General features: G+C 44.7%; 1 protein-coding gene across 2 annotated transcripts in view; it reads right to left on the bottom strand.

Annotated features, from left to right (window-relative positions):
* Nucleotides 1–22711, bottom strand: part of PYROXD2 (pyridine nucleotide-disulphide oxidoreductase domain 2) — a 95582-nt gene that overhangs the window by 38199 nt on the left and 34672 nt on the right. For both annotated transcript variants that reach the window (XM_088482759.1, XM_088482761.1), the window contains exons 5-11: nt 21303–21455; nt 16895–17048; nt 16625–16686; nt 15602–15699; nt 15236–15377; nt 13220–13354; nt 10466–10538 (exon numbers count right to left, since the gene is read on the bottom strand). In XM_088482759.1, the coding sequence (XP_088338885.1) occupies nt 10466–10538; nt 13220–13354; nt 15236–15377; nt 15602–15699; nt 16625–16686; nt 16895–17048; nt 21303–21455 (817 nt within the window). The remainder of the gene's footprint in view (nt 1–10465; nt 10539–13219; nt 13355–15235; nt 15378–15601; nt 15700–16624; nt 16687–16894; nt 17049–21302; nt 21456–22711) is intronic.

The raw sequence follows: 22711 nt of genomic DNA on the forward strand, positions 1-22711 counted from the left end.
GGTAGGGTACCAGAAGGGTATTGTGCCAAGATATTACAACAAGAAACTTGTATGAGTCAAATGGGAGAACCTGAAGTAGGATCTCTTGCTAGGGAAATGTGTGTGACGATAACGATGTTTACCATTCCTTATGTCCTCCCCGATGATGTATATTTTATATGTGGAAGGAAAGCGTATAAGTGGCTCTCTCCGAGTTCTGAAGGTTTGTGTTATCTGGGAAGAGTAGTTCCAGAAGTTATGACCCTTACACATGATGAAATGCTTGGTATTCATAAAGACACACCATCACCATATCTTCACACACAGTATGAATACAGAGTCAAAAGAAATATGATACCTGGTGACGTGCATAAAGCCACACAGTTAATTAGTGAGACAACTGGCTTTCAAGTTTTGGTAGCATTGGATCCCACCAGGATCGCTCGGGGTGCACTAAATTTTAGATATATCCAAGATCTTGCTAAAGTAATAGATAATATCACCGAGATGTATGATGACACATTCAGGTATACAGGTAGGGAGTTGCAAGCTTACAAGAAAGAACTTGTGCAAATAGACTAGTGTTAAATTATTTAACAGCTGTCACTGGAGGGTATTGCGTAACTTTGGCCACCCAATTTGGTGTAAAATGTTGCACTTACATTACAAATGATACCAGCGATCCCAAGGAGGTGATAGACTGGAAGATGGATGAAATTCTGCAGTTAAAATGGGAATTTCGAAAGAACCATAATGCTTCAGTAGCTGAAGTAGAGGAAAAGGTAGAGGAATGGGTTTCTTGGTTGAACCCAGCGAAATGGTTCTCAGGTCTAGGAGAGTGGGTCCAGGAAATGATTGAGAGTATAGGTAAACTCCTGATTCTCATACTGTTTCTCATCATAGTAATTGGCATATGTGTCAGGTGTGTTCCTACTGTGTTGAAATGTGGAAAATGTAAAGATAAGGTGAATCAAAGGAATGAAATTATGATGGTGATCAGTAGTAACCATATGAATACTGAGGTAAATGTAGGACTGCATTACAACCCTGAACTAGAAGGTAACATCATATGATGTATAAGGTTTAGACATGCATGAAATGTGTTATTAAAATGTTATTTTAAAACATCTTAAATAATGTAAGTCCCTATTCCCCCTCAAGATTTCCTTTATAGGATTGGTGCATCCCCACATCCTTCCCATGATCTTCCAAGATCCGCGGTGTCCGTATAAGGGTAGTATTATGTCCCCTCCTAGAGACACATTATTGATGGTTTAAGAACCACCTTGTGCCATCCCATAAATTTACATTAAATAATATGTCATAATGTAAGCCTAAATTAATTTTAAAATCAGAGTATGATAGCATTTTGCTTGCTATCAAAGGGTGGACTGTCGAAGCCAGATAATTGGCTGAGACAGGATCGGTTTAAAATTAAATCTGCACGACGCCATTTTGCGAATGGCAATTAGACGCCATTTTGCGACTGGCCGCCCAGCGCCATTTTAGTGAATCTTGCCCATTACAAGTACATACGGCGATGCTATTATTTAGCGTTGTGCGATTCCCACGCAATAGAAAGAAGTTAAAAGTCCTCATCATATAAATACAGTCACTAAAACATATAAAATGATCAACCCTGCAAACACGTACCATAGTGTACTCCACAAACACGTAGCGTCTTTTCCCAAAACCCCAATACTTACACACTTACATAAAAGGTTCCTTAGCATTACAGTAATATTCAAGGTTTATTCAGTATTATTACTGTTGTGAAATAAATGTAATTCGATATCTAAGGTTTAGTACATGGTAAGTAGACCATGTTTGGTGTTGTACTGGTCCACTGTGTCTTTGCAGATTTCCGGTGTCATCGGTGAGAAGATCGCAACATGTGTCTGCAAACTATGGACTATAGAGAGTTAAACATTAAAATGTACTCTGTAATGTAGCCAGCTTAGATTTATTATGCAGCGGGAAACATGACACAAAGAGCTGGTGGAGGCTGGTTTGTGTCCATACGAATTGACCTATGAACTATAACAGAAGAACCAGGAAAAAGGACCAATGGAATCATGCCAAACTGTTCTATTGTATTGCCTATTCCTGTAAGAGTATATATGTGGGCTCTCTAAACCAGGATGCCAGTCTGCTTGCTTTGCTGCTGACGGAGGTTTCTACTTTGATGCCGGTATCTGGGTCCAGAGCACGTGCATATGTAACAACTGTACCTTGGGTCTGTATGATTTATTTGTGCTAATTGTATTTAGATCACAGCGTGTAACCATCTGTTTTTTATGTTGAATAATAACTTTTTGTGCTTTGGAACCACACTCAAAGTCTGAAAGCATTTATTTCTTGTGCGACTCATAACGCTAAATAGCGACAATTGTTTTAGAGTGTATAGGTAGGTAGGAATCGATAGGTAGGAATGGATAGCTCATTTGCGGACTTATGGAAAAATATTAATTGTTCCTTGAAGAAAGCCTCAAGTAGTTACAAAAAATTTGCTGAGAAAAAATGTCTTGCGGTTGCCTTCTGAGAGTCAGAGATATGATGTGGTTATCATCTAAGAACATTCATTTAAAAGTGCCAAGCATGAAGTTCACCCCACACTTCATTGGTACATACCGCATTCTCAAGGTAATAAATCCTGTGGTGTATAAACTAGAACTTCCACCCCAGCTGAAGATCTCCAATACCTTTCATATCTCTCTGTTACATCCTTTGATTCTTAATTAATTTCAACATTCTTCACCTAAAACGCCTCAAGTGCAAACTCAACAGGATGTCAAGTTTGAGATTGAGAGAATCCTTGATTCTCGACATCAATCTAATTGCCTTTAGTATCTATTGACTGGAAAGGATACGGACCTGAAGAACGAGCATGGATTAAGGCCTCTGACGTCCATGTTCCTAAACTTGTTCAAGCTTTTCAGAAATTATTTATTCATAAGCCTTGTGGGTGTCCGGAGTCCACCCTGATAGGGGGGTACTGTCAGGTTTTGGTTTAGGATCGGCCGTTACTCACCACAGCGCCGACTTCCCCTGACTTCTCGCACAGTCAGGCGTCAGCAAGTGATGCACAGAGGATTATGCCTTAGGGGCACTTGGACATCCATGTGCTGCTCCGTGACTTGGTTACCGAGGTTGCCATCATGGGCGCAGCCATGACAGTCTTCATCACCTGACTGACTCTTCGTCCAATGGTAGCATGATTTTTGTCAGCTGACGCTGTCCTCTAATGGACTGCTACCTTGGGGTATATTACTGGGGTCTGGACAACAGGAAGTTGCCTGTACAATGTCGTTACTACTAGTGTTTGCTTGCCGTCACTTAGTTCCAGGTTCCCTTACTGTTCTACTCTCGAGTCATTTCTAGTCACTCTCCTGCGCCAGTGGTGCTTCTGATACATTGCCCGCGTACTCTGTACATCCTCTGAGTACAACCACAGTGTCACTCTCCTGTGCCAGCTGTGCGTTTGGATACCTTACCTGCATACTCTGTACATCCTCTGAGTACAACCACAGTGTCACTGTCCTATGCCAGCGGTCCATCTGATACCTTGCCCACATACACAGTACAACATCATAGTTCAGAATACTCGCTAGTGCTTCTTTCAGAAGTACACTCGCTTCGGCCTGATCAGTGTTCTCTCCCTCCATTTCCCACCTGTATCGGATACCTGACTAAAGGGCCGTGACTTGCTTGCTTGGAGCAGCTTAAACCCATATCCTGCGTGGAAGGGTCACTGGTGAACACCTCCCAGCAGTTTAGACTCCGCGCCTTTGGTCAGGTCTCGCCAACATCCGATACTTGTGGATGAGGAAGTCGTACATCCAGGCCCCTCACCTCCAATTTCTTCCTCAACCCCGGATCTCAGCTTTCAGCTCCTCAGTAGGAGATCCTCCTGAGCCAGTCGTGACACATTTGACACTGTAGACCACCCTCTCCCCCTGCAAATCCTTCACTCTCTTGGTCTATGAGGTACTGCCCTCTCCTGGCTGTCCTCCTACCTCTCTGATCTTTCCTTCTCTGTCTCGTCTCATGACTTATCTCCCCCCCCCACTTCCACTAACAGTAGGAGCTCCCCAAGGTTCCATTCTTGGACCTCTCCTATTCTCCCTATATATGTCCTCTTTAGGTGAATTCATCAACTCTTTTGACCTCCAATATCATCTCTATGCTGATGATACTAAAATCTACCTTTCCACCCCTGACCTCTCCCCATCTCTCCTCACCCGTATCTCCGACTGTCTCTCTGCTATACCTTCCTGGATGTCCGAGCACTTTCTTAAATTTAACATGTCTAAGACTGAGCTGATCATCTTCCCACCCTCTTCCATAACCTCACTTCCCACAATTTCATTATCTATTGATGGCACAACAATCTCCTCTAGCCCCAAAGTGTGCTGTCTTGGAGTTATCCCTGACTCCTCCTTCTCCTTTAAACCACACATTCAGCACCTCTCGCAGTCCTGCCATTTCCATCTCAAAAATATTTCCAAGACTAGACCCTCCTCACCCAGGATGCTACTAAAACCCTCATCCACTCGCTGGTATTCTCCAGATTGGACTACTGTAAGATTCTCCTAGCTGGCCTCCCAGTCTCCCACCTCTCTCCACTACAATCGGTCCTAATGCTGCTGCTCGGCTCATCTTCCTCTCCAAATGTTCTACATCTGCTTCCTCTCTCCTTCAAGCCCTACACTGGCTCCTCTTTCTCTTCAGATGCCAATTCCAGGTTCTTACACTCGCCTACAAAGCCCTCATCCAATCCTCTCCCACTTACATCTTTGACCTTCTCTCCCTTCACACTCCCGCCCATCCACTTCGCTGAACAAATACATGCCGCCTCTCTTGCCAACTGATTACTTCCTCCCACTCCTGCCTCTAAGATTTTGCCCGTGCTGCTCCCTACCTTAGAACTCTCTCCCTCTACCTATCAGACTCTCCACAAATCTTCAAACGAGCTCTCAAGAACCACTACTTCATCAAGGTCATCCTAACCCACTTCATGCTCTTTCCTCCCTATCTACCCCATCTGTGTCATGCCTCTCTGTCTGCCCCTCCTCTTTAGAATGTAAGCTCTCACGTAATGTATGTAAGCAGGGACCTCTTCCCTCATGTGCGTCTCCTTACACTTTCTTCTACTCCTTACTCCCCACAAGGGCACCTAACACGTGACTGCCAACTCCCGGCTGCTTATTGTGAGTGTTTTAATCGTTATTGCGGCAATGTATATAATCCACGTCCTTGTCCTGCACTGTAACTTACTCGTTTCTTGTTAGTTTATGTAATCTGTAAGGCGCTACGGAACACTTGTGACGCCATATAAATAAAGGATAATAATAATAACAATAATAAAAAGGTTTAGCCCGAGCATATGTGGCCTTACCAGAGCAAACCGTTAAATAAGAAAAATTAAGAAAAGAAAAATCAGAACTAAGCATACTATATGATTTAAGTATAACAGGTACCCTATGAAGATGTTAAAAACACTAAAATAACTCCATTTGGAACATATCAGGCACAGCATCAGAGACAAATGGGACTGAGCTCCGCAGAACTGCTGATCCGTCACTTTCACAGCTCATTCAGTATATAGATGTAAACAATGTAATAATCACTTTTTAATAGTGGAAGGAAGCGCATTCACGTCGAGGAGAATCAGCATATTTTGCCAATGGCTTTATCGCTCAGCATATTTCTCTGTTTCCATACAAACAGAAATAAACCTGCAGAAGATGAAGTTATTGTGGACTGTGGCATTGAATCGTCCCAAACAATGTGTACATCTGGCTGGTCTCCCTTAGGAAGTGGTGTCAGTGATAGTCAGCTTTTCTTTGGAATCTAAGTAGACTGGAGCAACATAAACCTGCACCAAACATTCAGTTGTACCATGATGATAACAGTGCGCAGAAATGTACGTGCGGATTCTGAATGCCCCTCTGTAAAACCACTTTTTAAAATGGTATTTTCAGTTTGGTTATACACAGTGCTGTACAAAGAACATTAATGGCACAGCTTCCCAGCCCTCGACAGCTTACACTCTAGTTTTTGTAAACAAAGGAACTGATCGCAGCATTGAAATCACTGTGCCCTGCAAGTGCCTTATTATATATACGCTTCACAGTCAGCGCACGTCTCCCGCACTATTCTGTGCTGCATGATCAGCTTTCAAAATACAGAAAGTACCGTATGTTCCAATATAATTTTAGCGGGACAGTCCAAATTGGGCTGTGTTCGAGACAAAGCTTATTTTGTCCCTATTTGACATGTGGAAACATTGGGTTGTATGGCAATTTTACATAGCACTTGTCACAAAACTGAATGTTGCGCATCCTACACAAAGCTAGTCATCAATGACAATATATCTCACTACAGTGTCCACCTTGAAATTCCTCAACCATGAAAATAAGTGTCAATGATAATAGACTCTATTTAGTAAACACCAAAACATCTTTTCTCCATCATTTTAGCTAGAGAAAAGGCATTTTCTCTCTTCTTACTAACAATGAAAACCGTGTTGACATCCCCAATGTCACTGAGTTTCCATAGCACTTCTCTTCCTGATGCAGCCCCCAGATGTCGCAATGGGGGGTGGCCATAAACACTGTTTATGAAGAAGAGAAAATTTTCTCTTAACCAAAATGATCTCCAAACGAAAACGCCATATCTAGGCTTCCGTGCCTTAAGCATGGATTGAACCACACTGTCAGAAAAACCTTAGCTCTTATTATCTTGGCTTCAACAGCAATGCCGCTAAAGTCAGCCAAGGTAATCTCTGGTGGCGGAAGGAGCACTGACATAGCAGGCCTGGTGTCTGAAGCACCTTGCCATGCTCAGAATGTCCATGTACACGACCGTCTTGGCCAGTTCAGGTTTTTGCAGATTCTTCTGAGCTCCCTCTCATTTGAGCACCCGTAGAATCATCACTACTAGAAGGAACAGGTAGATAAGATTAAAGTTGCACGGAACCAACATCGCTTCTGTCACAAACTGGATTAGCTACAGTTAAATAAGTTTGGCGCTACCCAGATCAGAGTCACGGAGATAACACACTTCCCCAGGGACCCTCGCAAGGGGATTTGGACTTAGCTGCGTCCAGTATGCAGGTTGAGGCCCTCTGCCTGGTCACCTTGAATGACCACCTGATAAACCAGAATGGGTAGAGAAGAGGAGTCAGACTAGCCATGGGTCAGTGCTAGACATCTCCCGGAGAGGAGTTAATTAAGGTAGGTAAGTATGAGCCAGATGTAGCCAGGAACATATGGGATTAATACAGGTATAGTGCATGTAGTGTAGCACACACTGTATTAGTATAGCCAGTGGTGGCATTGGCCTGTACACATTCAGCGGTGGTGAGACGGGTGTGGTATAAAAAACAGTAAGAAGGCCGACAGTGTCAAGATAGACACCAGATGTTAGACAGGCAATAGGTCTACAGGGACAAAAGGCCGACACAGTAAAGGTCGACGTGGAAGTAGGTTGACAGATTCCAATGGTCGACATGGTCAAAATGTCGACATGAAAATGGTCTACAAACAAATGGTCGATACATTTTTTTTTTATTTTTTTTTAACCCTAATCTTCACCCTAACCCTCCCTTTGCTGCCTAACTGTAACCCTCCCTCCTAATGCCTAACCCTAACCGTCGGGGTAGGTGCCTGACCCTAACTGTCCCTTCTCGTGTCCAACCTTAACCCTCCCTCCTGCTGCCTACCCTAACCATCGGGGTAAGTGCCCAACCCTAACGCTCCAGTAAGTCCATAACCCTAACTCTAAAGAAAAAAACTTGTGTGTCGACCATTTTTATGCTGACCTTTTGACCATGTCAACCATTTGTACCCGTCGACCTTCTTCCACATCGATCTTTACAGTGTCAACCTTTTGTACCTGTCAACCTATTGCCTGTCTAACATCTGGGGCCAAATATAATAGGGTGACAGTTTAGAAAATGTGGGAGTTTAGCAGTAAGCTCTAACACTTTTTTAACTGACCTTATGTAATACAGGGGCCTATTCATCACACCTTAAAAATCGATGGAGGTAATTAGGTTAAGAACTCGCATGGAGTTCTACCTAATTACCAGAGGAATTCATCATTCCTCCTCTCCATCACTATCTATTCCGAACAGCTGTCATTTTTGCGATGACAGCTTTTCGGGAAATAGATACTTTTCCCTCTCTACTCTAAGTCACCACACCTGTAATCAGTGTTGCGCATGCGCTGTTACATTCAGAAACCCAGTGCATGCGCAGCACTACCTACAGCGCCAGTAACTTTGTGTGCCCCCCCCCCTACACTTACCTGCCCGCTGCAGCGCCTCTGCCGGCTCTGTCCTGCTGGTCTGACACGTGGTCTCCCAGCAGACCACAGTACAGTTTAGATTTTTTTTAAACCCCTTTTTTTTTTTTTTTTTTCCTAAGCTTTATTGTGTTCTGCTTGGAGAACACACTGTGCGAGCAACCACCAGAGCCAGAGGAGGGAAAAGAGCGCCGGAGGGAGCTGTGGGGGACCTGTCCAGCTGACCGCAGGTAAGTCTCACCTGCTATTCACCACCTCACAGTGGCGGATAGTGCCTCCATCAAATTCCGAAAATACTTAATTTTCGGAATTTGATGATTACCATAATTTCCATATCCCCATACTAATGTACTAATGTATGGGGAGTGTGGAAATTAATGCAGGGGGACTTAGCACAGGAGATAACACTGATATCTCCTAGCTAAGTGTCATCATCAGGGCCGGATTAAAGGGGGGCGACAGGGGCGATCGTCCCTGGGCTCCCACACCTGAAGCGCCCCCACACCCAGCCATCGTGGTTAAAGTGAACCGGAGGAGACGGAACCAGTTCTGGCTTCTCCGGACACCTAACCCCGGCGCCGCAGGGAGGCACCATTGACCAGGCGCCCGCTGAGATTGTAGATTGTAACCAGCGGGCGCCCGGCTCCCTCCCTGCAGCGGCAGCCAGAGCCGGAGGCTAGAGCTCACGCAGTGCACTATGGGAGAGACGTCATGACTCTCCCATAGTGCAGAGGAGCAGTGGGCGGACCAGAAGGCAGCGGGAGCCGGGCTTAAGGTAAATATGACTTTTTTTAACTTTTTAGCGCAAGCGGCTTTTCTACTGAGGGCATTGCTCAGGGGGGGGACATTACTACAGGGGGAATTACTGGGGGGGGGGGCATTACTACTGAGGGCATTACTCTGGAAGGGGCATTACTACAGGGGGCATTACAACTAGGGGCATTACTATTGGGGGGCACCATTTCTGGGGGCATTACTATTGGGGACTACTTGAAGGTAGGGCATTACTATTAGGGGCACTAATACAGAGGCATTTATACAGAGGGTACTACTACTGGTGCCACTACCACAGGGGGCATGACTACTGGGGGCACGACTACTGGGGGCACAACTACAGGGGGCACAACTACAGGGGTATTACTACCGAAGGCATGTATACAGGGAACATTACTATTGGGGACATTACTACTGGGGGCATTGCTTAGGGGGCACTGCATAAGGAGCAACACTCCTGGGGGCACTACTACTGGGTGCACTGCATAAAGGGCACCACTACTGTGGGCTCTGCCTACGAGGCACTACCACAGTGGGCACTGACACTACTGGGGTCCCCATTGTGCATAACCCCAGTTCATCACATTTAATAGGGGCCCCCACATGTTTGTTGCCCAGGGGCCCCCACAGACCTTAATCCAGCCCTGATCATCATGAATACTAAAATAACGTTATTTAAGGAAAATGTCCTTAAAAACGTTATTTTAGTGTTGATGAATAGGCCCCAGAGTCTGAAAACAGGTAAACTCAAAAAGACTCACAATTTAAAACTCTCATCCAGATGTTTTCCCATTTTGAAGTAAAACTCGACCAATGTTAGAGGTTACTGCTAAACTCTCACATTTTCTAAACTCTCACCCTATTACATTTAGCCCCTGATGTCTATCTAGCCACTGTCTATCTAATTACTGTCTATCTATAGTCCGGATACCGTTGAGACACAGTGGATTGTAACTGGTCCGTGTCCTAAACACAGTCTCCGCTTATAGAGACACTGAGGGGCACGTCCTCTGTAATGAAGGACAGAGACCGCACATGGGCAATAGTGCACTTTGGTCAGGGTCAGAGGTCGCATCTGTGACGCTCCTCCGGCTCTAGGAGACGGCGTACCGGAGTGACCCGGCAACTGCAGACAGAGGGAGAGACAGCGCAAAGCACCCTCCTCTCTCAACACCTTTACGCATCAGGGGTGATTTACCTATTACGGGTTGTTTTTTTGTACCATAAAAAAGCGAATGATGCCCAATTACAAAACAAAATATTGCCTTCGTTATTTTATTATTAAGTGGACTATGCAACAAAGACACATTATCCCCACGCCTTAGATTAGATTGTTAGCTAGAGTGTAAATATATTTTCTTTCATTTAGCTAAGTGGCATAATTGAGTCTCAGAAAACCTACCATTTATCTTCGTAACTGGGGACTTGGCGTCAAACTGTGAGATCATTGTTAGGAAATCCTCTGGTAACTGCTCCTAGGGGGGGAAAAAACATGGCAAATAATAGTCACCATGCAATAACAAAAAACACAGAGACAGAATTATATGGGTTGTCATTATAAGTGTTAATAACTGGATATAGGCACAATCCAACCAGTGTGGCAAATACACAGCGCCAGTCAGGTCTGTCCGCCATCTTGGAGAAAGTGTCTGTGACAGATAATGTTCTCATTATAAATTACATGGAGCCTCTAACATCATTATCAGAATGGCCGGAGCAATTTGCACAACACAGAAGCTGTATATGGAGATCCCTGGGGAGAAATCTGCTACGAGCATGATACAATTCTGCCCCTATATTATTACGTTAAATAAAGTGACACTTAAGAAACAATAATTCACTTCACTGCTTTAGAGTAGACTGGAGTAATAAACACAAAGCCCATGCAAGACGAGGACTTTAAATTCATGCCTTATTGCTAACTGAAAGTCTTTTCTGAGTTTAGTGTGAGCTATTTTTCTCTGTTATCTTTGTAATTCTCTAAAAAGAAGAATCATTTATTTAACATCCTTCGGTGACTTTTACATGTATTTTTGTGATTGCTCTTAGTAGCTCTTTTTATTTTTATACAATGCAGTTTGTTTTGTGGGTTTGTTTTAATATTTTCTATCAGACGCTGCCTAACAGACCCGGGGCAACTTGCATTAGTTTTTTTGTATGCATACACATCTTTTTCAGTTGAAGAAAACATGACCTGCTTCTGTGTATGATTAGTGGGCCACAATGGGGGGGGTGTGGAACGGCTGTGTAGATGCGGGCACACAGTGTGCAGAAACGGGCAAAGTCCGGTAATGGCATGGCGTGTGCATGTGGTCGCAAACTGGGACTAAAAATGACCAAGGAACAGATGCGATCGCATTTCTCGAGGGAACCTGATTTACGGGTTCCAAAGCCCTGGTGTAAGTTGGCCATTGATAATAATGATGGCAAATATGGTGGATGCAGCCTGCGTCTGATTGGACAAAAACATCTAATCTCAAGCACACCATTCATGCAAATACATTAGAACTGCAGCGATACGGTTTCTACAGTCAAAATACAAAGCACTGGACACTTGTTTTAGACAAATATATTATTGAGCATACTCTGGGGTTTATCAAGCAGTGAAAAGTGTGGAGAAGTGGACCAGTGGAGAAGTTGCCCATAGCACCCAATCAGTTAACCTATTATTTTACAGACTTTGAGCCTCATTTACTAACGAGTTTTATCACCAAAACGAGTGATAAATGTCACTGTGTATGACAATGGTGCTCCAGCCAATCAGCTCCCAACTGTAAACTGTTAGAAAAATGCCAGTTAGGAGCTGATTGGCTGGAGCACCATTTATCATACACAGTGACATTTATCACTCGTTTTGGTGATAAAACTCATTAGTAAATGGGGGACTACTACTGAGGGCACTACATAGGGGGGGATTACTGCTGGGGGCACTGCTACTGTATGCACTGCACTGGTGGGACCCAGTGGCGTAAGTTCATCCCAGACGCCCGGAGGCAAGTTATAATTTGGTGACCCCCTCCGTCAGAGCCGCTGACACTGTAATGTAGCAATTTGCATGTATAACTAGATGCTATATATCACCGTGGTAACCTGCAATGCTTTATAACTAGATGCTATATGTCACCGTGGTAACCTGCAATGCTGTATAACTAGATGCTACGTGACGGTAACATAGTTACAGCTCTAAGTGGGGTGAATATGTCGTGGACATTCAAGAAGGTGCCCCTTCAGAGCTGGAGCCCAGCGGCAGGCGCCTCCATTGTCTCCCATAGTTCTGCCCCTGGTGGGACCACTACTGGGGGCACTGCATAGGGAGGGCTGCTACTGGGGTCACTATATAAGAGACACTGCATAGGTGGGGGACTACTACTGGGGGCACAGTATAAGGGGCACTGCATAGGGGGGGACCACTACTGGGGGCACTGCATAGGGGGGACCACTACTGGGGGCACTGCATAGGGAGGCCAATACTGGGAGCACTGCATAGGGAGGGCTGCTACTGGGGGCATTACTACTGGGGCCCTGCTGGGTGGGAGACTAATACTAGGAGCACTGCATTGGGGGGACCACTACTGGGGCACTGCATAGGGAGGGTTACTACTGGGGTCACTATATAAGGGACACTGCATAGGTGGGGGACTACTACTGGTGGCACTGCATAGGGGGGACCACTACTGGTGGCACTGCGTAGGGGGGACCACTACTGGTGGCACTGTATAAGGGCTTGTGTATCTATTAGGGGGGCGTAAGGCTGAAGAAATGCCTAGGATGCCAAGAAACCTTGCACCGGCCCTGCTTGGACCCAGAGCATGCGCAGAAATGGCTGCATTGAACTGTACGTCACCCGCTATATGAGCACAATCCCTTCCATTTCCCATGTGTGCACCTTTTGGTCTAACGTTAATCCTTTTATTTATTGCAGATTTTGTCCCTGGATGAATGGATTCGCCATGGTAACTGAATGTTGCAGGCTTGTAGCTATAAAACGCTCTTACTGTAATAGGAACGGCACCGACTACACAATGTGCCAATTATGATCTACAGATAGAGAAGCCCCCATAAGACAGTAACCCCACAATCCCGTGAGACACAGGCACATGCTCTGTGCAACTCAGACAGTAAAAGGAAGTAACCGCTCACACACGCGCTGTCTTACCTTTGGAACCAATTTTAAAAATGTATGGTGAGGAGACGTATTGGACAGGACCAGCTTGCTGTGTACTTCCGTTCCATCCTGTAGCACTACGCCGTTAGCATGTCCACTGCCGTCCACTAGGATATTTTCTACTGTCTGTAAGCAAATAGCAGATATTTCATACAATTACATAAAAAAAAAAAGTTTGAGTCTTCTCCGCCATGTTGCTTTGATAAAATTGTCAGTAACTTTGGAGGAGGAATTGCAGGTACAGGACTTTATCCTAGGGGAGATGTTAGTGGGTACAGGGCTGTGGTCTGGGGGAGATGTTAGTGGGTACAGGACTGTGGTCTGGGGGAGATGTTAGTGGGTACAGGACTGTGGTCTGGGGGAGATGTTAGTGGGTACAGGGCTGTGGTCTGGGGAATATGTTAATGGGTACAGGGCTGTGTTCTGGGGAATATGTTAGTGGGTACAGGACTGTGATCTGGAGGAGATGTTAGTGGTACAGGACTGTGGTCTGGGGGAGATGTTAGTGGTACAGGACTGTGGTCTGGGGGAGATGTTAGTGGGTACAAGGAGTGTTCTAGGGGAGATGTCAGTGGGTACAAGGAGTGTTCTGTGGGATATGTTAGTGGGCAAATGGCTCTGTTCTGTGGGAGATGGCTCCTACTGTCCTTAATAATACACTATATAGACGAAAGTGATTGGACACTGACATCAAATAGATCAACACGTGCAGTGATTACTGCAGACACCCTTCTTGGCAAACTGTCCACAATTTCCTGGACAACAGCAGGCGGTATGTTTTGCCATTCCTCCTTATGTACAGTGACCAACTGTGACACTGAAGAAGGTAGAGTCAGCCTAGAATGGACCCGTCACACCAATAAATGACAGAGGTTCTCAATGGGGTTAAGATCTGAGCTGGCCAGTCCATCCAGGTTACCGAATTTTCAGTATAACAGTCCAGTGTCGCCCTGGAAACATGACAGGTGGCATTGTCATCCTGATAATAACATAAGTTGTTTCCAAGTGCATGGGCCTCCCTACCAAGTGTTCTTGTCAAAACCGCCACATTAGTGGCCATTTGGAACTCGTGTGCAGTGGTATGCATTTTGCCTATGCTGGGGTGTCCAATCACTTCTGTCTACATAGTGTAGTAGGTGTTGGCAGTAACCATGATGAATGTGGTGTAGGGATGTCAAAGACAGCTAATCTGTGGCCTACATATAGGGGAATGCAAGATTGAGTGTGATTACTTCAGCCAAGCATACGATAACATCCTAAATCAGGTGTGCTCAGGTGAGGTGCGTTTATCACCTTTTAATGGACATCTGTGGCAAATAGATAGAAAATAGAGATTTTTGTCATTTCTGACAGATTATTTCTCTGACCCATTCCACAGAACACTTCTATGAAAGCTGCAGTGTCACATACAGTACATACAGATGGGCAGGCTCTTCATACAGACAGGCACAACGGGGGTGCTTCATTTCAGAGGTGGATGCATATCCGGCGATTTGCGAACAATATGCACTATCGGCAGACCATTAGACGCACCATTGGGCAATGTACTTGCCTATGGCAGGCACAAAATGTCCGAGGGATCATGGCTGCCGCTGTCAGTGGAACTGCATCTTTACTGCAGGGCCGTAACTAGGGTGGTGCGACCTGTGCCATGGCAAGGGGCACCGCAGGGCAGGGGGCGCTGTTTGGGCCGGTCAATTTTCCTGTTTATTATCATTCTCACTTGTAGCTTCCTCTACTTTTTTTCCCCAGCATCTCCTGGCCTCCCCCATCTCTTCCCCATGAGGCCATGGCCCTATTTTAGGTGCACTATATTATATGCCTATTTGAAAAATGGGAAGGGGGGGGGGCGCCAATGCTCTTTCTGGCACAGGGCACCGAAAAGTCTAATTACGGCTCTGCGTTACTGGCCTCCATCTCTGAATCACCTCCAATATGTGATTAACGACTCTGGAAAAGAAGATCACACAGGCGTTCTGTGCCCCACACGTACTGCGCGCACTGTACCTTCTCTGTGTAAATCTCAGCCCCCAGTTCCGCAGCAGCTCTGGCGATAGCATTGGAGACCATCCCCATTCCTCCTTCTACATAACCCCATGAGCCTTTCTTTCCTTCCAGTTCCCCCATGACGTGGTGCAGCAGCACGTACCTGCAAGAGAGGAGACTCACAGTCCCTGCAATCCACTTACTGACTCATCCACGTGCATCTGTAAGAGCTCTCCTACCATTTATAGTACTGACGTGTAGTAATACTACACCAATAACTCTTTTGTGTATTCTCCAGCCTGGCTATATATACACTGTAAAATGAAGCAGCAAGAGGTAAAGGTTGTACGGGTTTAATGAAATGTTCAGCGAACGTAGAGCACTCACCCACTTCCCGGAGTGGCTGGACTCGTCATCGCCCCGATGACTGCATCTGTGGCCAGGGTGCATTTCAAGGGTTCTGACTCAAACCACTGATCCAGAATCTGCATAATAATAATAATATACAGAAATATTCCAACACAATAATCACATACTTGGGGGAGATGTACTAAGCCAGGGGTCTTCAACCTTGGCCCTCCAGCTGTTGTGAAACTACACATCCCAGCATGCACTGCTACCTTTTTGACATAACAACATGCTAAAACTATGGCAGTGCATGCTGGGATCTGTAGTTCCACAGCAGCTGGAGGGCTAAGGTTGAAGACCTCTGTACTAAGCCTTGAAAAGTGATCAAGTGAAGAGAGATAAAGTACCAACCAAGCTCCTGTCATTTTTCAATACACAGTTTGTAAAGTGACAGTTAGGAGCTGATTGGTTGATACTTTATCACTCTCCATGGTTTAGTACATTTCCCCTTCAGTAAGCTTAGCACAGGTACTCAGGTCAGTTCCTCAGCAGAAACATCTGCAGTGGCAGAGGATGGCTGATGGTAGTGATACTATTGTGGAAGCCCAGCACAGTATATTATCTGTATTGTGCCGGATAAACTCTAGTTTACTCTCCCGGGAGCCCAGGAGCAGACATTATGGGGGAGTAGGTGGGTACTGCCATAATGAATTTTACAGTTATTTCCCAATACTATGAATGGACATGCACCTTGCAATGAGCTAAGCAGTACCAATACACACACTTGCACATATAATAAAGCACATTGAGGGGTATATTTACTAAAGTGCGGGTTTTTACAAGTGGAGATGTTGCCCATAGCAACCAATCAGATTCTAGCTATTATTTTCTAGAAGGTGCTAGATAAATAATATGTAGAATCTGATTGGTTGCTATGGGCAACATCTCCACTTCTAAAACCTCTCACTTTAGTAAATATACCCTTCAGAGTCTATAGAGTTTGTGGTTGATTAAAGGTCCTTTAAGTTTCTGGTTTACAAACTTTGCAGTAATGTTACTTACCTTAGATATTGGGGCAGTAAGTACTTCATAATATTTGGGAAATTGGGTCCCTAGTGTAACGCCTAGCATGTGAAAAACAAAAAAAAGTGTCAAGGTCACCAATAAACCTCTGTATCATTTAATATGTTACCTCTCAAGAGATTTCTAAGAATATTGATTTACAACTTTAGCCACTAGGTACAGTAGTGTGATATAACACCAAACATTATTTTCCATTTGTCCCTAACTGAGAAGCAAGAACAACTCTGGGACTCAAATACAAGTACACACCTGCTTTAAGTAACGGTCGGAGTGTTTTAAGTGACTTCAGCCTACGCCCTAGTGGCCCCTGAGCTAAGGCCGCTGTGTCTACTGGGGGTGCATCCAGGAGGGGGTCTATCGCTGACACCAGCAGATTCATAAAATGTTCATATTTTGGATATGCCTATGGAGGAGGAAAAAATATTTAATGAAATGGAAACGAAAAACCAGCAATGTATTAACATTATAAACAAAATGACACAAATAATATCAACAGTAGAAGAATAACAATACATTATAGGGGGGAATTGAGAACTGTTACTATTTGTAATAAGCATAGTCCCTGCCTGAGACCTGTTACTATTTGTAATAAGCATAGTCCCTATCTGAGAACTGTTACTATTTGTAATAAGCATAGTCCCTATCTGAGAAATGTTAGTATTTATAATAAGCATAGTCCCTGCCTGAGAAATGTTACTATTTGTAATAAGCATAGTCCCTGCCTGAGAACTGTTACTATTTATAATAAGCATAGTCCCTGCCTGAGAACTGTTACTATTTGTAATAAGCATAGTCCCTGCCTGAGAACTGTTACTATTTGTAATAAGCATAGTCCCTGCCTGAGAAATGTTACTATTTGTAATAAGCATAGTCCCTGCCTGAGAACTGTTACTATTTATAATAAGCATAGTCCCTGCCTGAGAACTGTTACTATTTGTAATAAGCATAGTCCCTCCCTGAGAACTGTTACCATTTGTAATAAGCATAGTCCCTGCCTGAGAACTGTTACCATTTGTAATAAGCATAGTCCCTGCCTGAGAACTGTTACTATTTGTAATAAGCATAGTCCCTGCCTGAGACCTGTTACTATTTGTAATAAGCATAGTCCCTGCCTGAGAATTGTTACCATTTATAATAAGCATAGTCCCTGCCTGAGAAATGTTACTATTTGTAATAAGCATAGTCCATGCCTGAGAACTGTTATTATTTGTAATAAGCATAGTCCCTATCTGAGAACTGTTACTATTTGTAATAAGCATTGTCCCTATCTGAGAACTGTTACTATTTGTAATAAGCATTGTCCCTGCCCGAGAGCTGTTACTAATTGTAATAAGCATAGTCCCTGCCTAAGAACTGTTACTATTTGTAATAAGCATTGTCCCTATCTGAGAACTGTTACTATTTGTAATAAGCATAGTCCCTATCTGAGAACTGTTACTATTTGTAATAAGCATTGTCCCTATCTGAGAACTGTTACTATTTGTAATAAGCATTGTCCCTATCTGAGAACTGTTACTATTTGTAATAAGCATTGTCCCTGCCTAAGAACTGTTACTATTTGTAATAAGCATAGTCCCTGCCTGAGAACTGTTACTATTTGTAATAAGCATTGTCCCTGCCGAGAGCTGTTACTAATTGTAATAAGCATAGTCCCTGCCTGAGAACTGTTACTATTTGTAATAAGCATAGTCCCTGCCTGAGAACTGTTACTATTTGTAATAAGCATAGTCCCTGCCTGAGACCTGTTACTATTTGTAATAAGCATAGTCCCTGCCTGAGAATTGTTACCATTTATAATAAGCATAGTCCCTGCCTAAGAACTGTTATTATTTGTAATAAGCATAGTCCCTGCCTAAGAACTGTTACTATTTGTAATAAGCATAGTCCCTGCCTGAGAACTGTTACTATTTGTAATAAGCATTGTCCCTGCCCGAGAGCTGTTACTAATTGTAATAAGCATAGTCCCTGCCTGAGAACTGTTACTATTTGTAATAAGCATAGTCCCTGAATGAGAACTGTCACTATTTGTAATAAGCATAGTCCCTGCCTGAGAACTGTTACCAGTTATAATAAGATAGCCCCTGCCTGAGAACTGTTATTATTAGTAATAAACATGACAATGTGGGCAGGATGCATCCCGCCACCAACCACAAGCATAGTGGCATTTAGTAACGCTGTATGCTTGTACAATTGTGAGGAAAATTGCAAAGGACAGGTCTCCCGATAAGAGCGGTCCTTTGTTATATAAGGACTTCTGGGTTTATGACCCCATCTGCATGTCCATCATTTGCGTAAGCAGCGGGAACCTGGGATCCAATTGGATCCCTCTTGTGGGAAAGTTCTGAAAAGAAGCCCATAGGCTTCTATTAGGCAGCACCATCTATAGATGGCGTTTCCTATCGGCTCCAAGCTCCGTAAAGCTTCGCTTTTCAGAGCTTGGTCCATAAGGGGAATGCGGTCAGACCTCCGAAAATGGCATTTTGGGAATTTTGACCACATATTTGGTGTTGATGCATCCCACCCCCTGTCTGAAAACTATTATTACTAGATGTGGGCTTTCTGACACATTAACAAAAAAATATACATATTTTAAAATAATTTTATTTAAAGAATAAAGTGGTTTTGAAGATTATTATCTGTCATCGCCATCCTTAGATATACTGGTGAGAACAGACCAGGTACTGCAGATGTGCAAGCACATAAATAAATAAGCTATGAAGGTACGGGTGAGCTATCCCCAATGTCTTAGCCACCACTACAGCGGCCTGATGTTCCTCACTCCTGTGTCCAGCTTCCAATGTTCCCTGTACTTCAGCCTGTCCCTGTCTGTTGTGCCTCATTGCCAGTCACTAGGATCCACTAACTGCTATTACCGAGTAATAATATCTCAGTGCCGTTTGTGTTGTGACAAGCACCGGAGCAGGGCAATTCTCTGTGCTGTGATGACCCCGCCCTCCCCCAACATGTGACGTCATGATGTCACCCTGAGGGGACAGGACCACCGGCACTGGGAACAAGAGCACTGCCTGGAGTGTTCTTAGGATGCTCCGGGTGGCTTTACAGACTGCCATTTCAGGCACCTTGCACGCCAAATGCAGGTGCAGTGGGGCAATGACGGTGCCACCCCCTGTGTGTCACAACCAGGGCCGTAACTATGGGCATGCGAGCGGCCCTGCACCACAGCTCGCATGCCCGTAGTTACGGCCCTGGTTGTGACACACACAGACTTATGAAATGGCTGCAAGACAGAAAGATCATGTCAAATTCAAAGTGGGAAATGGACCCGATCTGAGTGCCGGTAAGTCCTTGCCAGCAGTTTCCTGATATTGGAACGAGGCTGGACGCAGGTGGTACTTGCTCAAGGATGATGCGGAGGACAGAGATCTCAGGGACAAGAGGCTCCGGAGTCGCTGAGGTATGGGACCGGTGCTGACTGAAAATGCTGGTGGAGGAGGCTCTGCAACGTAGCACAGTTAGCGGCAGAATACCGGAACTGAGAAGAGCAGAGCACTGGTGGTGGCACTATGAACTGGAGCTGGCAGCAAACGATTTCACCAACTGAGCACTCCACCTGACACACTGGAGGTAAACGAGACAAAGGAGCACAGAGAACTAGCACACAGACTAGCTGTGTAAGACAAGTGATTCCCAACCTCGGTCCTCAAGGCACAATAACAGTCCTGGTTTTGGTGATATCCATGCTTAAGCACAGATGGTTAAATCAAAATAACTAAGGTACTAATTAAGTCACCTGTGCTCAACTATGGCTATCCTTAAAACCTGGACTGTTAGTGTGCCTTGAGGACCGTGGTTGGGAACCCCTGGTGTAAGATGTTGCACTAGCAACCTGAGAACTCCCAGGAAACCCTTAAGTACCCAAGGCTGGAGCTGGACTAGCAGTCAGAGCCCACTGCAAATCACTCAGACTGGATTGGCTCCTTCCTGACATGTGACCAAATCCAAGATGGCGGCGCCCAGCACCCAGCAGCGCTAGTACAGACTTCCAACTACAGCAGCTCCAAGATACCAGATAATCAGCGCCTGCCTCACAGGGACCTGTCTGCACACCGCGCTAACCGCCAGCAGCCTGCACCCATGCCAAAGCACCCAGACAGGTAAGTCCCGGACCCCCCCGCGGACCTCCAGAGTGGCCTACGACAGATCAGTGGAACCTTTAAGCAGTGTATTAGACGCTGACCTTAATTATTATTTATGAATTATTTATTTACCAGTTATTTATATAGCGCACACATATTCCACATCACTTTACATAGGATATTTGGCCATTCACATCAGTCCCTGCCCAGTGGAGCTTACAATCAATATTCTCTACCACATATTCACATACAGTATACATACACTAAGATTATATTGTTGTTGGGAGCCAATTAGCCTACCAGTATATTTTTGAATTGTGGGAGGAAACCGGAGCACCCGGGAGAAACTCAAGCAAGCACAGGGAGCATATACAAACTCCACACAGTTAGGCCATGATGGGAAACTAACCCATGACCTCAGTGCTGTGAGGCAATAATACCAACCATTACATCATCCATGCTGCGTAATGAATGCTATACTCCGTTAATAGGTCATTACCAATCACCATGCATTTTACAGTACAGTATTTCCAAGACACAGCACTAGCAGCAGCACGTACCTGTGCATCTTTCTCAGAAAACTGGGATATCTGTCTCTGGTTCTCGCCCATATCTGCCCCTAGGAGGAGAGACCTCGGGGGCCGTCCATTCCCGCTTTCTAGTAGTGGAGTAAATGAATGGGGATCTCGAAAATAAATTTTCAACCCATGTCTCTAAAATACAGAATGGACAGTAAATAAACATGATATACAGAACAAGACTCATTGGCTGACAATTCTAGCAGAATATTCTCCCACTCAATAGTTTTTCTGTGTTGCCCCAGTAATTTTTTTGTTATTAAGAGGTTTTTATGTGTAATATTTAGAATGTTGCCCTGTTGTTGGCTGGGGAGTGCTGCCTGTCTTCTTGTTACATTACATACTGTATAGAATTTAATTATAAATATAGAATGAAACAAAATATCTCTTGTGCTCCTGTAGGTGCAGCTATGTTCGCAGGTAGCAATCATCAACTTTAGACTTTGGATCAACTTACATAGGTTGTGGACTTTGGACCTGATTCAGACCCATTCGCTAGTTGCGGCTGCTCGCTCCCAGCGTATGGAAGTTAAGTTACGTCAAGGCAGCCGCTCGCACGGCAAGGCATAAGCATGCCCACTATGTCTGGGCGTGCGGTCACTTTGTGTTTATAGATGCCTACCAGCCTGTCTTTAGCCACCCACTTGCGTACGTCATCTCCAGGAAGTATATTCAACCATCGGTACATAGGGTTCCATCGAATCTGACCGCAGCGCTGGCGGTTGACTGTACCCTACCACAAGCACTGTGAGCACTTCAGTGTAAAAATCAACCAGGTGACGTGTACTATGACGCTGCCTGTTAATTATGCACGCCTCTGAAACGGCGTTGAAACACTCAGGCACGCCTGCGTCCGCAACTCCACGCCCCCGTTACTACTGGCCTGCCCCTGTTACCACCCACAAACAGCCTCTCCTGTCACTCATTCCACTGGGCTGTCTTTGCAGGGCGAGCGAGAAATTTCCGATCGCTCGTACCAGTTTGCGCACGCGCACTGCGAACTACACGCATGTGCACATTTGTGAACATCGTCTGCAATGAGCGGCCGCTTGCCAGCGACTGGCTCTGAATGAGCTCCTTTGTTTTTTCATGTGCATTTATTGAAAGGACAATGCTTGGTAGACATTTAAGTGTTTAGTATCCCTGACATGAAATGAATACGTCACGAGGTAAAATACCATTATATTCCTGTCCACTGTAACACAGCAATATCTTCACTGTATTTGCCTTTTTTTGGTTAGTTTTGCACTGGAAGCGCTTGTTCCTGTGTTTTTTGTTCTTAATTATAAATATACTCCCCACTCTCCCCGGGAGTTTAACTAGTACCAGTTCTCAGCTTGGCTACCACTAATATGGGGGAACAAAGAGAATGTGGACCTCCCAACAAAAGC

Source organism: Taudactylus pleione, unplaced genomic scaffold (assembly GCF_031769625.1).
Source record: "Taudactylus pleione unplaced genomic scaffold, aTauple2 ptg000292l, whole genome shotgun sequence".
Lineage (NCBI taxonomy): Eukaryota > Metazoa > Chordata > Amphibia > Anura > Myobatrachidae > Taudactylus > Taudactylus pleione.